Source organism: Eutrema salsugineum, unplaced genomic scaffold (genome assembly GCF_000478725.1).
Source record: "Eutrema salsugineum unplaced genomic scaffold, Eutsalg1_0 scaffold_3, whole genome shotgun sequence".
Taxonomy (NCBI): Eukaryota; Viridiplantae; Streptophyta; class Magnoliopsida; order Brassicales; family Brassicaceae; genus Eutrema; species Eutrema salsugineum.
The window spans coordinates 1152486-1165602 of record NW_006256756.1 but is presented as its reverse complement, the minus strand read 5'-3'; the positions used below and the strand labels follow the sequence as shown (position 1 = coordinate 1165602).

Genomic DNA, 13117 nt, shown 5'->3' with positions numbered 1-13117 from the left:
ACACATGGTTATACCCGTTAAAACAGAAGTCTCAAGTGAAGGAAACGTTTGTGGCCTTCAAAAATCTGGTGGAAAATCGCTTTGGAACTAAAATCAGGAATCTCTATTCCGACAATGGAGGTGAATTCTTGGCGTTAAGGTCTTTCCTCACTGATAACGGTATCTCGCATCTTACGTCTCCACCACATACTCCCGAACACAATGGGATCTCGGAGCGTAAACACAGACATGTAGTGGAGACCGGTTTAACTCTCCTCCATCAAGCATCAATGCCCAAGACCTACTGGCCTTATGCATTTGCGACGGCGGTCTACCTCATAAATCGCTTACCAACACCACTACTCAACAATATGTCCCCGTATGCGAAGCTGTTTGATCAGGCACCTAATTACTTCAAGCTTCGTGTATTTGGAAGTTTGTGCTTCCCTTGGCTCCGTCCCTATGCCAAACACAAATTGGAGGATCGCTCAACGCCATGTGTATTCATTGGCTACTCCTTAAGCCAGAGTGCTTATTTGTGCCTCGATATTGCGACTGGACGACTATATACATCCCGCCATGTCCAATTTGTGGAATCCCGGTTCCCGTTTTCCACTCTGCGACAACCTCAAATCCAGACATCCATCCCCGATGAACCACCTCTTACCCCACCTCACCATACCGTCCTTACAGTACCCAAGTCGCCACTCGTACAGCAGCTGCCAGCGCCTCTGAGCTCAGTCCTTCACTCGCCACAGCTTCCGTCACAGTCGCAAGCTGTGCCTCCTGCTGTGCCGAATCCGGTGAGTCGTGTTTCTACGGGAACCGATGATGATCCAACCACATCAATTGTGGGCCGAAATGAGTCTTCCACAGATCCCACCCCACCAAGCCCAACACGTCCACCCCAAATTGAATCTCAGCCCACCACAACGAATCCAAATCAAAATGGCCCAAATCCAACAATCCCACAAAATCCAGCTCCTCCTCCTACTATACCACCGCCGACAAACACTCACCCTATGCAAACTCGCCGGAAAAACAACATCGCCAAACCCAAATCCAAACTCACCCTCACTGCCATCACCACTAAACTATCTATTCCCACTACCGTGAACCAGGCTCTGCGAGATCCGAAATGGCGAGATGCGATGCATCAGGAGATGGATGCCCAGACTAGAAACCATACATTCGATTTGGTTCCTACACCACCGCATCACAATGTAATCGCCACAAAGTGGATATTCACGATAAAGTACTTACCTGATGGCTCTATTGACAGGTACAAAGCACGTTTGGTGGCAGTGGATTCAATCAACAATATGGCATTGATTATGCGGAGACTTTTAGCCCTGTAGTGAAGTCTGTCACAATCCGAACTGTGCTCCAGCTTGCGGTTAGTCAGAGTTGGGATATTCGCCAGTTAGATGTCAATAACGCCTTCTTGCAAGGTACGTTGACGGATGAGGTTTATGTCACGCAACCGCCGGGATTTATCGACCGCGATAAGCCACACCATGTTTGTCGATTGCGGAAAGCGCTGTACGGGCTCAAGCAGGCGCCACGAGCCTGGTATCAGGAATTACGCAACTATCTCACCAGCCTCGGCTTTATCAACTCTCTAGCTGATACGTCGGTCTTCATATACCTGTGCGACACTGATATCGTATACACGTTGGTTTATGTAGACGATATTGTGGTAACCGGCAACAAACGGCCTTTTATCGATGACTTCATTGGTATGTTATCTACACGTTTCTCTCTTAAAGATCCAGTTGATTTGACCTATTTCTTGGGCATCGAAGCCACTAGAACGTCGCAGGGATTACACCTAATGCAGCGAAAGTATATCATTGATCTTCTAACTAAGACAAAGATGATTGATGCCAAACCAGTATCCACACCTATGGCGCCTACTCCAAAACTCTCACTGAAACTTGGCACACCATTATCTGATGCAAGTGAATACAGAGCAGTTCTCGGCAGTCTTCAATACTTGCAATTGACGCGGCCAGACATTGCCTTTGCAGTGAACAAGCTCTCTCAGTTCATGCATAACCCAACCGATGTCCATTGGCAAGCGGTGAAGCGTCTTCTTCGGTACCTCGCTGGCACGCAATCACACGGTATCTATCTCCGAGCTAATTCCCCACTATCACTACATGCCTACTCGGATGCGGACTGGGCAGGTGATATAGATGACTTCGTCTCTACTAATGGGTACATTCTTTATATGGGCACTACGCCGATTGCCTGGTCCTCAAAGAAGCAGAAAGGTGTTGCCAGATCCTCAACTGAAGCCGAATACCGAGCAGTTGCTAACACAACATCGGAATTATTATGGGTCTGCTCCTTGCTGTCAGAACTTGGTATCACACTTACCTCGGCACCGGTGATCTACTGTGACAATGTAGGTGCCACACGTCTATCGGCTAATCCTGTCTTCCATTCTCGGATGAAACACTTGGCGTTAGATTACCACTTCATACGAGACAACATTCAGGCGGGTACACTGCGAGTGTCTCATGTCTCTACTAAGGATCAGTTAGCCGATTCTCTCACCAAACCTCTATCCAAACCAAGGTTTCAAGAGCTCAACTGCAAGATTGGAGTGACAGAACTCCCTCCATCTTGAGGGGGCGTGTAGAATATAGATGTTGTAAGGATATATTTGTAAATCATTAGTCTTTAAAATCCTTGTGTAATCACTATAAATACCTGTAATCATTTAGTCTAATGAATTATTCAGTTCCCTAATCTATAGTTTGCTCATAAACCCAAAAGAGCGACTCCAAATTCGGCATTCGATTTTCTTCAACAACTTGAGAACAGAAAAAACACCGATCCATTCCCAAAATCGGATTATCCAAAGGGTTTTGAAGGTTTTTTCACTCTGTGTGATCTGGAAAGTTGTCAGCTTTAGCAATGTCTCAGAAACATCTGGAATCGTCACGAAGCTCGATTGAATCTTGCACATTACAGCTCCTCTCATGGCGGCCATTTCACCGCTCCAAAACCCTAGACTCATCTGACCAGTCGCAGTCGCATAAACCTTACGGCTCCATTTCGACCAAGCGGCCTTGCTTCTCCGATCGCTCCACTTCCTTCTCCATCGAGGCTATGAGCCGTCTCTCTCTCGCCGACGACGACAACAACAACAATGGAGGCAAGTTATCAGCTTCGAATTACAACAGTAAGGGAAGTTTCCGGTTAGTAGCGAGAAAGCGGCGGCGTCGAAATTCGAGATCGGTGTCTGGTCGGAGTAGTGATCGGAGTGGGACTCGGAGATGCTGCTCGATCGGAGCTCATGGGACTTGCTCGGATTTTCCTTTCGCCGTCGGTACGGATTCGAGTGGAGAGCTGTTCAGCGAAGCGAATTGGGCTTCCGATGTGAGCGAGGCGAGGAGAGAGCGGCGGGATTCCGGCGGAGAGAAGGAAGCCTCCGGATTTGGATTCGCCGTTGGAATTGACCTAATGGGTAACGAATCTGGGTATGGGAGTGAGCCTGGGTATAGAGGAGATGCTGAGTTTGGTTATGGTGATGAATTCGACGACGAAGAAGAAGATGTGAAGCCATTGTTTTGGGGAGGTAAGTTGGACACTTTTAGCAATGGTGTTCGATTTTTAGATTCTTGTTCAAATGATATGAAGATTTGGGGATTGATGACCATTGCTTAGATATGTTAAAGGTCGAAGATTTAGATGATGTCTTTGATACCAAAAAAGATGGAAATTTTGGTGTTTTTTGCCACTTCTTCGGATCAATGACTCTGAATTTGCTCTGTTTCTCTATGATATTGCCTCTGGCATGTAGCTTAAATGGATGCTGCAAGACATAGGAAATGTCAGAAAGCTGTCAAATTTGGGTTATAGAATGATAAATGTAGTGGAACATCATTCTATTTTGAGCCAAACCACAAAGCTTGGAAAGTCCTTTATACTATATAAATAAGCTACATTGTGGAATCTGGTTGTCATGTTAGCAGCTCTTTAACTGAAATGTGTTTGTGTCTTCTTGGTTGCTTAGTGATTGTTATGGATTGTGGTGCAGATACAGGTTCAACAATGGAGATGTCTGGTGATACGAAATTCACAGAGAGTAAACATCAGTTCAGGTGCCGTCGCAGAAGACAACATGACTACAAAACTGTTGATTCCATGAGATAAAACACAAACAATTCCATTACTGTCCAATCAAAGCCAAGACGGACTTTCACCTAATGGGGGAAGCTTTCCTGGTCCAATCCAAATGCGATTAGCTCTCATGCTCGCTATTAATTCGCAGATATTCTTACCGAGTCTTTTACAGATACCAAGACAAGAGGTGTGTTGGAGAAACTTTCCAGGTTTGTATGTATTTTGCTAACACCTGAAAAATTAAGAGCTTCTCTAGCAAATTTTTGGAGAGTATGTACCGTTTTTTTACTTTAAAGTTCGATTTCTCAGAAGTAAAGTGCTTAATATTGTAGACTAAAGAACGCTAAAACCAAGTAATCACCAAAAACATATCTTTGAATTAACGATAACTAACTCCATTTGATCTCCAGTTACTATCATCCGTGACAGCGAAACGAGTAGGTCAAGCACCGAAGTCTTCTATTAATTTCCCACCATGGATTCTTAATCGAGTGTGACGACTTTTCCCTTGACGAGAAAAAAATACAACTTTTCTACACTCTCTTCAGACCATAAATTTTCTTGCATTCTCATAAACTCAAATATTTAAGCCAAAGCCAAAGCCAAAAAAAAAAAAATATACAGAGCGATGTTCGTGAAGCTCGTCAACGTCGTCTTCTATTTGAGCATGATCAATCAATTCCTACAATCGTCTTCCCAAATTCTCAACTTCACTTACAATGGATTCCATCGTCCACTGAGTGCCATATCCCTCCAAGGGATCGCCACCGTCACACCCACCGGTCTCTTAAAGCTAACCGACACAACCGTGCAACAAACCGGTCACGCCTTCTATACCCTACCAATCCGGTTCAAAGATTCTCCAAACGGCACTGTCTCGTCCTTCTCCACCACTTTTGTCTTCGCTGTGCACTCTCAGATCCCGATACTTAAAGGCCACGGCATGGCTTTTGTCGTCGCTCCGAACACAAGCCTCCCCTTCTCGAGTACCAGCCAATACCTCGGTCTCTTCAACATCACAAACAACGGTAATGACACAAATCATGTGTTCGCTGTCGAATTTGACACGATTATGAGTCCCGAGTTTAATGATACGGACGATAATCATGTCGGAATCGATATCAATAGCTTGACGTCAGTGAAAAGTTCGACGGCTGGTTACTGGGATGAAAACGATCAGTTTAAGAATCTGTCTTTGATCACTGGTAAGCCGATGCAGGTTTGGGTCGATTATGATGGCCTTACACGTCAAGTCGATGTAACGATGGCTCCATTCAGCGAGAATAAACCTAGAAACCCACTTCTTTCTGTTGTCAGAGATCTATCTTCGGTTCTATTGCAAGATATGTTCCTAGGTTTCTCGTCTGCGACTGGTTCTACTATGTCGGAACATTATGTTCTCGGGTGGAGTTTCCAGATGAAGGGGAATGCTCCGCCGTTGGCCTTATCGAAACTTCCGACACTTCCGAGGTTTGACTCGTTTGAGGCCAAGAGTACCAACCGCTTCTTATTTATTTTGACGGAGGTGATGGCAAAGTTGTTGATTCCGGTCTTGTTTATCTTCTCGCTCATCTTCCTCGTGCGCTTCATCGTGAAAAGGAGGAGAAAGTTCGCGGAAGAACTCGAAGATTGGGAAACAGAGTTCAAGAAGAACCGGTTGAAGTTCAAGGACTTGTACCGTGCCACCAAAGGGTTCAAGAAGAAGGACATTCTCGGATCAGGCGGGTTTGGGAGCGTTTACAGAGGTGTCATGCTCAAGACGAACAAGGAAATTGCTGTGAAAAGAGTCTCGAACGAATCCCGACAAGGGCTTAAAGAGTTTGTGTCTGAGATCATAAGTATTGGTCGGATGAGTCACCGAAACATAGTCCCTCTCTTGGGTTATTGCCGCAGGAGAGACGAGCTTCTTCTGGTGTACGACTACATGCCCAATGGAAGCTTAGACAAGTACTTGTACAACAGTCCGGAGTTAACCCTCGACTGGAAACAGAGGATCAGAGTCATTAAAGGCGTGGCCTCTGCCTTATTCTTCCTTCACGAAGACTGGGAACAAGTGGTGATTCACCGCGACATCAAAGCCAGCAACGTCTTGTTAGACGCGGAGCTCAACGGGAGACTCGGGGATTTCGGTTTAGCTAGGTTGTGTGGTCACGGGTCGGATCCTCAAACCACGCACGTCGCTGGAACATGGGGATACCTAGCTCCCGACCACATCAGAACAGGAAAGGCCACGACCGCTACTGATGTTTTTGCGTTTGGGGTGCTTCTACTAGAAGTTGCGTGCGGTAGACGTCCCATCGAGATTCAGAACACTGAGAGGGTCTTGCTCGTGGATTGGGTTTATGGGTTTTGGACCGAGGGAAACATCTTGGATGCTAAGGATCCGAATCTTGGGACAGAGTATGACCAAAGAGAGGTCGAAATGGTCTTGAAGCTAGGTTTGCTCTGCTCTCACTCCGAACCACATGCTAGACCAACGATGAGGCAAGTGCTACATTATCTAAGCGGAGATGCAGTGCTACCAGATTTTTCGCCGTTGGACTTGCGTGCGGGAGGGATGATGTTGGGAATCCACAACGGATTTAGTGAGTTAGGCACGTTTACCTGTGGATCTTCCATTGTTGATTCTATACTCTCCGGCGGGAGATGATAGTTGAATGTCATATCGTGTGTCTTACATTTCATGTGTAGAAAAATATTATTCCACACGACATCTGGGACCATGTCTGTATATTTAGGTGTGTATTTTGTTGACTCGAAATAATTGAAACTTTTGTGAACGTAGAAGACTGGTTAACAGTTTGCTCTTGCATTCAAAGTAAAGTGGTTGATAGCTGGTTGATGGGACACTTGAATTGGAATAGAGAAATTTCTAAAATGTACTGTTATCAGAGTTTTCTACATAACTCGAATAGTACATTTGAAAAATAACAGCACAAGAAAGGTAGATTCAAAACAGAACTAAAATGACACATCAGTGTGTGGTGGTCCCTTAAAAACCCATTCGGGCAACCCATTTAAGTCAAGCTGGAGAGAGCTAGTCTCCTTTCACACATATGATTTACTGTCCCATTTGGCCAAAGTATCTATCTACCGGTGATGGTGATGAGTCTATTTGCCATGATGATGACTTCTTTATCTCCAACCTCTAATGGTTTTTCCGCACGAACACTTGCACTCTTCTTCAGAAGACCCCTGAGACAAGCACAAGTATCAAGCATCTAAAGTCGTCTCCAATGATGCACACAATGCTACTACCCATTTGCAGTATTGTGATTGCTCTATTTTTTTTATTGAAAGTATATGAACCTTGAGCCAAAGAATAACCACTGCTGAAACAGCATTCACTGCCTCTACACACTTAGAACCGAAGAACCTTGTATGGCCCTTTTACAATCTATACCAAAGAATCTATATACAGAAAGAATGTTCGAGGTGTTAGCTCACAGAAGCCAACAAAAGAGCTTATAACTGTGTTTAAGAAAAGAGAAAATTAGTGAACAATGGACTGACAGATTTTCTTCAGCTCAATGTACAAAGATCAGAATTAGAAACCACTCCTGAAAATAGACACTAGAGTCTAGAGCTGACTAGATTTGTCTGTAATGCTTGATTTGAGAAAGAAAACACCGCGAAATCGACAACTCATTCGAGTATAGGGAGAAAGAGAGAGAAACACATAAAACTGCAGCAGCACTATCTAAATATCGATGGCAAAATTTCTTAGACCTAAAGTACTTCTCAACATGATCAACCAACAAGAGGCAAAACAAAACTGCTGGCTAGGGAAATACTATAATGCAAGGAATAAGACAGAAACAAAGCACGTGAGAGTTATAAGTTTACCAATCCCAATGACTAACTAGACTTTCATAGTCAGTCACCACCTCAGGTAGAAGCCGAGCATACATCTCACTCCACAGTTTCTTCTGATTCACAATGTGGGCAAACCTCATCGACTCCATCTGTTTTCTAGAGTACAATATCCTAAACTGCTTCCCATTGTTCTCATCATGATTATGATATTCAGAAAGTCTGGTTGATGCATCTCCCTTATGTTTTCCCCCATCAATTGGTTTCTCTCCAATCTTCTTGTGCTTTCTTGGTCTTTTAGGATGATCGTTACTTTTCTTGTACAAAGGAACAACACCAACAAACGCAGTATCATCAATTAACTCGATCTTCAAAGATCTCTTAACAAGAGCAGTGTTGTCCCCAAGAACATCTTTAGAACCATTCCCATTCTTTTCGAAGATTGACCCAACTTCAATTTTAGCCAAAAATATTTTCTTTTCTGCCTCCAAAAGTCTCTGAGCCTCGGATTCTTGTTCCTTCTCCTCAAAATCGAATCTTTCTTTCCCATCAGTATCATCAATCTTGTGCTCAACATCTCCAAATTCCTCGCCTTCTTTAGAGAACGGCTCAGAGAAAGATGTTTCCTTAACCCTATTGCGTTGACGAGATGCGTAACCAATTGCAGCATCCACAGTGATCATCTGGGTTTCTTTAAGAAGCAAATAAGTGGTTGCTTCGGAGGAAGAAGCAGAGTGATCAGTCATCTCAGAGTAGGCTTGCTTCGTCAGGCTAATCTCTACACCAGAGTCGCTCTCTTCTGCACCTTTATCCCCAGAAATGGAATCAGATATCGTTGAAAACTTTGACCGAAATCAGATTCCGTCGTCACGTGAGAGAGATAGAGGGAGAGACGATGAAGAAGAAGAAGCAGAAGAAGCAAATTCTTGTTATAAAAAAAACGGTTCGACTTAACCAGAAAACTCTCAAATCTCAACCCTTGAACCGGTTTTAGCCAAAACTGCAATCAGGAGAATGCAATAAAATTTTCTATCGTTACTAAACATTTATCACTAAAATATTGTTTGATTCAACAGATTTCCATTAAGAAACAAAATGAGAACAACAAGTAGAAGAAGAAGATTCTACATCTTGTACCAATTACATTACAGACAACCAACTTGTAAATTGGATAACTAAAATAACCTTCTCTCTACTACACTAGGATTAAACTTACCACTGAAAGAGAGGAGAATCATCATCATGTTGGAACACTGTAGTAACCAACATCATCATCTTGATACTCCATCAACATCATCACACTTGCAAATAGCACCAACGCAACAAATGATATCGCAAGAATGAGTTTGACATAGCTCATCTTCTTCTTCTTCTTCTTACCCATAATCATCTGTGTTTGAAGTGTTGTTTCTTCACCATATATGACAGTTGATGATGACATTGTTTCCGCCGCCACGGTTGGAAACTGCTTTCTGAGTTTAGTGTTTTGGCGAGATCGCATTGGACTTTGAAAGTCTGAATGATCCAAGTCCAGATCATCAGGATACTGAAGAGAGCTGATTAGCTTCCTTGGGGTGCTATAGATGTTGAAATCTTCAGCATTGATGCGTGAACAACACTGTCTCTGTTGCATTCAGAAAAAAAAAAGTCAGAAATGTTATATATAAACTAGCAATCATTAAAAACAGCAAAGATGATTTTGATGATGCTCCAAGTTTTTCACCTGTGGACTTGTAGGAGTGGTGTGTTGCAGCCGCCTGTTTCGACTCAAACTTCCCATTAGAAACCCTTCGAATTCATCGCTGCCATTATCTCCATCTTCACAACGATCATAAGGGACAAGAGGTGAATCAGACACAGTGGTGTCTCCAGAGAAAAGACCATCCTTTAAAGAGATATCAACTCCTCCTTTAGGTCTCCAAAGTTTGCGATTCACACTCCGCTGATCCAATTCAGAGTTACAAGAAGCACGAGAAATAGGTGAGGACTCAAGCGGAGAGTCATATCCGCTAAACGAGCCTCCAAGAGTCTGTGATTCTGGTGATAAAGAATCATCAGGAGAATGAGCATTAACAATGGAAGGACAGTTTCTTCGATTGAAATTCGAACCAGTAACTGAACGACAACCTTTCTCCATCTTTGACTCGAGCTCTCCTGCTATTCTTTTCGAAGTCATCATTGCTTCATAAGCAGCTCCTCTAACATAAGCCATTTGATCAGATTGGCACCTCTCCATTTCCTTGATTATCAAATCAACTTCAGAGTATATGCTTCTCGAGTCCAAGCACTTCATTAGGAAATTCAACATCTGGACTGCTGATAATCTTTTCTGCGAGTTTCCTTCTGAGAAGCCAAATCCAAGAATTCTCAGTCCAGTGTGTATCAGCAGCCTTGCATAGGCTTCAACAATCAAAGGGTTATGCTTAGCAAGTGACATAACCAGACCCATTTGAAGATGTGTTTGGTTCGAGTTTGAGTCCAACGCAACGACCACGTTTTGACAGACCCTGTTCACCATCTCATCCGAAGCAAAACGCCAGTTGTCACAATCCACAAGAGCCTTCAGACACAATGCAGAGCCAGAAGTGAGGCTCTCTTGAGAACCCAAGAGAGAATCCGAAAGAGGCTTACACAGAGAGTGGATGATGAATCGTTTCTTGTCTTCTGCGGTTGTCGGGTCAATCCCGTATCTCGCTATAGCCGGAATGACTTTGGAACACGCTTGTTGGAGAGGGAAAGAGCCAGCACTTGAAGCTAAAGTCTTGACAATGGTGGACATGATAATATCAATCTGGGGGACAATGTTTGGTCCGTGAACACGCGCAAGGATTTCATAGAGCGAAATCGTGTATTCACCAGACAAAGAGTTGGTTTCTTTAGTCTCGAAAACCTGTGCTAAGAAACTGGGAATAGCCTTTGAATCCAAGTCCTTGACATAAGATTTAAGAGCTTTCATTGCTGATTTACGGCTCTCTGTGTCTTTGTCAAGATTAGCCAGTTCTTGTCGCAAAATTGGGTTGAGATTCAAACCCATTACTCCAACTGCAAACACCACAAGACAAATTCACAGCAACCACTTAAGATTTCTTATGGAAAGTCATACACTTTAGCTACATTTTTTTCAAATCTCATCATTGCAGCCAGAATTAAAGACCATATACGAAAGAAATACAGAAATCAGCAAGTTCCAGAGAAATAGCGAAAGTACAGAACACAAGAACATTAAGATCTCTTCTTAAAGACCAAAACTTTAGCTACATTTTAAAAATTAATCCTTTGCAAATGATTCTTTAGTGATAAAGCCGTGAACTTTCCGCCGAAGATAAACTCGAGTCAAACCAGGATTAAAGACAAATATACGAGGAAACGAAGAAATAGACAGCTAATTCGAAATCAGACAATATTACAGGACACATAATCTCGGAGAAAGAAAAAACAGATCCATACCTGCTGCTTCAGGTGAGTTTGACGGTAAAAGCTCAAACCTTGTGGGGATTTTGGTGAAGTCAAAGCAAAAGATATGAATGAAGAAGCAAAGTGAAACTCTCAGAAATTTACAAAAGAAAAATCCCGCGGTCCAATAGATAACACATTTTTCAAAAATATTTGAGGAGTTTTTGGTCTGTTGTGGATTTAGGGTTTTTCTTTATTTTGTCTTTTTAAGGTCACTTTGATTCATTTGTATCTGTCCGTTTATTAAAATAATTATTATTTTCTCGCGTTCCGACAAGCAAAATAGATCGTAGATCCCTTGATGAAATTCAAATTTCTCTTCGAAATCTCAGCGCTCTTGGTTGCATTGGGTCCCATTCAGAAATGGACGAAACTACCCCTTTTCAGATCTAGCGATCTCTACATTTTCAAAATATTCTAGGTGAGACCATGTGAATATCCATGACCAATTAAGTGTTATTTCGGTGGTTTCTAGACACGCATTCGAATTTAAGATACAACTACATTGATGTTCCAAAGAAAAGCAAATAAAATATATACAAGTTTTGTAGATTAAATAAAAAGAGTATTGCCATCATCATATATATTATAAGCAAAGTAAAATTTTGAGTTAATGTTCTGTCATTCATTTTTAGGGTGGCTAATTACCTTTTACCCCTCTTTATATTTTTTAAAATAAAATTTAATAAAAAATTATTAAAAAACGTAAATTAATTTAAAAATTATTAAAAATCATAAATTAAATAAAATATTAAAAATCGTAAATTCATAAAAAATTGTTAAAAATCAAAATTTAATCAAAAAAATTTAAATTTAATAAAAAATATTAAAAATCGAAATTTAATCAAAAAATATTTAAAATAGAAAATATTAAAAATCGAAATTTAATCAAAAAATATTTAAAATAGAAAATAACGAAAATTTAAAAATTGGAATTTAATCAAAAAAACATTTAAAATCATATCATATATAATATGCGAAGTAAATTTTTCGCTATAAGGTCTCTCATTCAATCTAAGTAACTAATTCCCCTTTATTCGTTAATAAAATATTTTTTAAATATCCTAAATTAATTAATTTATTTTCGTAGTTTGTATAACAATTTTGCTGCCACTTTTAGTTACTTTGATAATATTAAGATAATTTCAACCGGATTATCTGTTGAGCAAGATTATCTAAAAAAAAATATACATGTGATGTGGGAAATCTTAGCTTAAGTTGAGAGCTATATATAAATATATTACTTTTTTAAATGTATCTTAAGCTCAGTTGTGGTTTGGTTTCTTTTATGACCATGATTCGCCAAGACTTCACCACCATTGTCGGATTCGAGTTTCCTGTTTTCTGTTCCAAAGCCATCTCCCTCCTGACCTCTCCAGCCCCCAAACCTTTCCTTCACTCGTGGCTTCTGTGTCTTCGCCTTTATTCTCCTGTATTTCGAGTTGTGTTCATCCAGTATCAGGCTAATACCGTTTTCTGTCAATCGCAAGAACAGGCTCCATCCTCTCATCCTCTCATTTGTATTGGCGAGGGTGAGTCGTGGAATTCGTATTCCAATACATCGGCTAACTCTGGCCAAATAAATAAGCCGATGTCTGCAGGGAGATTGTTCTATCAAGGAATCAAAAAAAGTAAAACCAAAATCTGAAACTTCGGTACGCAGAATAGGACGAGAAGGACCACAAATCCGGAAGTCCAGGGTGAGATAGACGAAAGAACCAGGAAGACATGGTCG

The 13117-nt window shown here is 41.7% G+C and overlaps 4 protein-coding genes across 5 annotated transcripts; 2 read left to right on the top strand and 2 right to left on the bottom strand.

The window, feature by feature from the left end:
• Positions 1-2792: 2792 nt before the first annotated feature.
• Positions 2793-4431, top strand: LOC18015049. 2 transcript variants are annotated; one of them, XM_024154094.1, is made up of 2 exons: positions 2793-3568; positions 4037-4431. In XM_024154094.1, the coding sequence occupies exons 1-2, from the start codon at positions 2905-2907 to the stop codon at positions 4144-4146; spliced, it is 774 nt and encodes a 257-aa protein (XP_024009862.1). In that variant the 5' UTR covers positions 2793-2904; the 3' UTR covers positions 4147-4431. The 2 variants fall into 2 exon arrangements, with proteins under 2 accessions (XP_024009862.1, XP_006396451.1); XM_006396388.2 differs by having other exon boundaries at positions 4031-4431.
• A 105-nt stretch (positions 4432-4536) lies between these two features.
• LOC18015048 (L-type lectin-domain containing receptor kinase IV.4) lies at positions 4537-6900 on the top strand. Its single transcript, XM_006396387.2, has one exon. The coding sequence runs from the start codon at positions 4745-4747 to the stop codon at positions 6764-6766; it is 2022 nt and encodes a 673-aa protein (XP_006396450.1). The 5' UTR covers positions 4537-4744; the 3' UTR covers positions 6767-6900.
• A 75-nt stretch (positions 6901-6975) lies between these two features.
• On the bottom strand, positions 6976-8793 carry LOC112085114. Its single transcript, XM_024154093.1, has 2 exons — positions 7963-8793; positions 6976-7311 (listed from the first exon to the last, which is right to left on the bottom strand). Exons 1-2 carry the CDS (start codon positions 8673-8675, stop codon positions 7203-7205), a joined length of 822 nt encoding a protein of 273 aa, XP_024009861.1. The 5' UTR covers positions 8676-8793; the 3' UTR covers positions 6976-7202.
• Positions 8794-9015: 222 nt separating this feature from the next.
• Positions 9016-11521, bottom strand: LOC18015071 (protein SINE1). Its single transcript, XM_006396386.2, has 3 exons — positions 11377-11521; positions 9653-10971; positions 9016-9553 (listed from the first exon to the last, which is right to left on the bottom strand). Exons 2-3 carry the CDS (start codon positions 10961-10963, stop codon positions 9170-9172), a joined length of 1695 nt encoding a protein of 564 aa, XP_006396449.1. The 5' UTR covers positions 10964-10971; positions 11377-11521; the 3' UTR covers positions 9016-9169.
• Positions 11522-13117: the final 1596 nt, after the last annotated feature.

Coding starts and splice junctions, on each gene's coding strand:
- LOC18015048 (XM_006396387.2), top strand. CDS start 4,745: ATGTTCGTGAAGCTCGTCAACGTCGTCTTCTATTTGAGCATGATCAAT.
- LOC18015049 (XM_006396388.2), top strand. CDS start 2,905: ATGTCTCAGAAACATCTGGAATCGTCACGAAGCTCGATTGAATCTTGC. Junction 3,569..4,030: donor GAAGCCATTGTTTTGGGGAG/GTAAGTTGGACA, acceptor ATTGTGGTGCAG/ATACAGGTTCAACAATGGAG.
- LOC18015071 (XM_006396386.2), bottom strand. CDS start 10,963: ATGGGTTTGAATCTCAACCCAATTTTGCGACAAGAACTGGCTAATCTT. Junction 9,554..9,652: donor CCACTCCTACAAGTCCACAG/GTGAAAAACTTG, acceptor TGAATGCAACAG/AGACAGTGTTGTTCACGCAT.
- LOC112085114 (XM_024154093.1), bottom strand. CDS start 8,675: ATGACTGATCACTCTGCTTCTTCCTCCGAAGCAACCACTTATTTGCTT. Junction 7,312..7,962: donor CTAGTTAGTCATTGGGATTG/GTAAACTTATAA, acceptor TGCTTGTCTCAG/GGGTCTTCTGAAGAAGAGTG.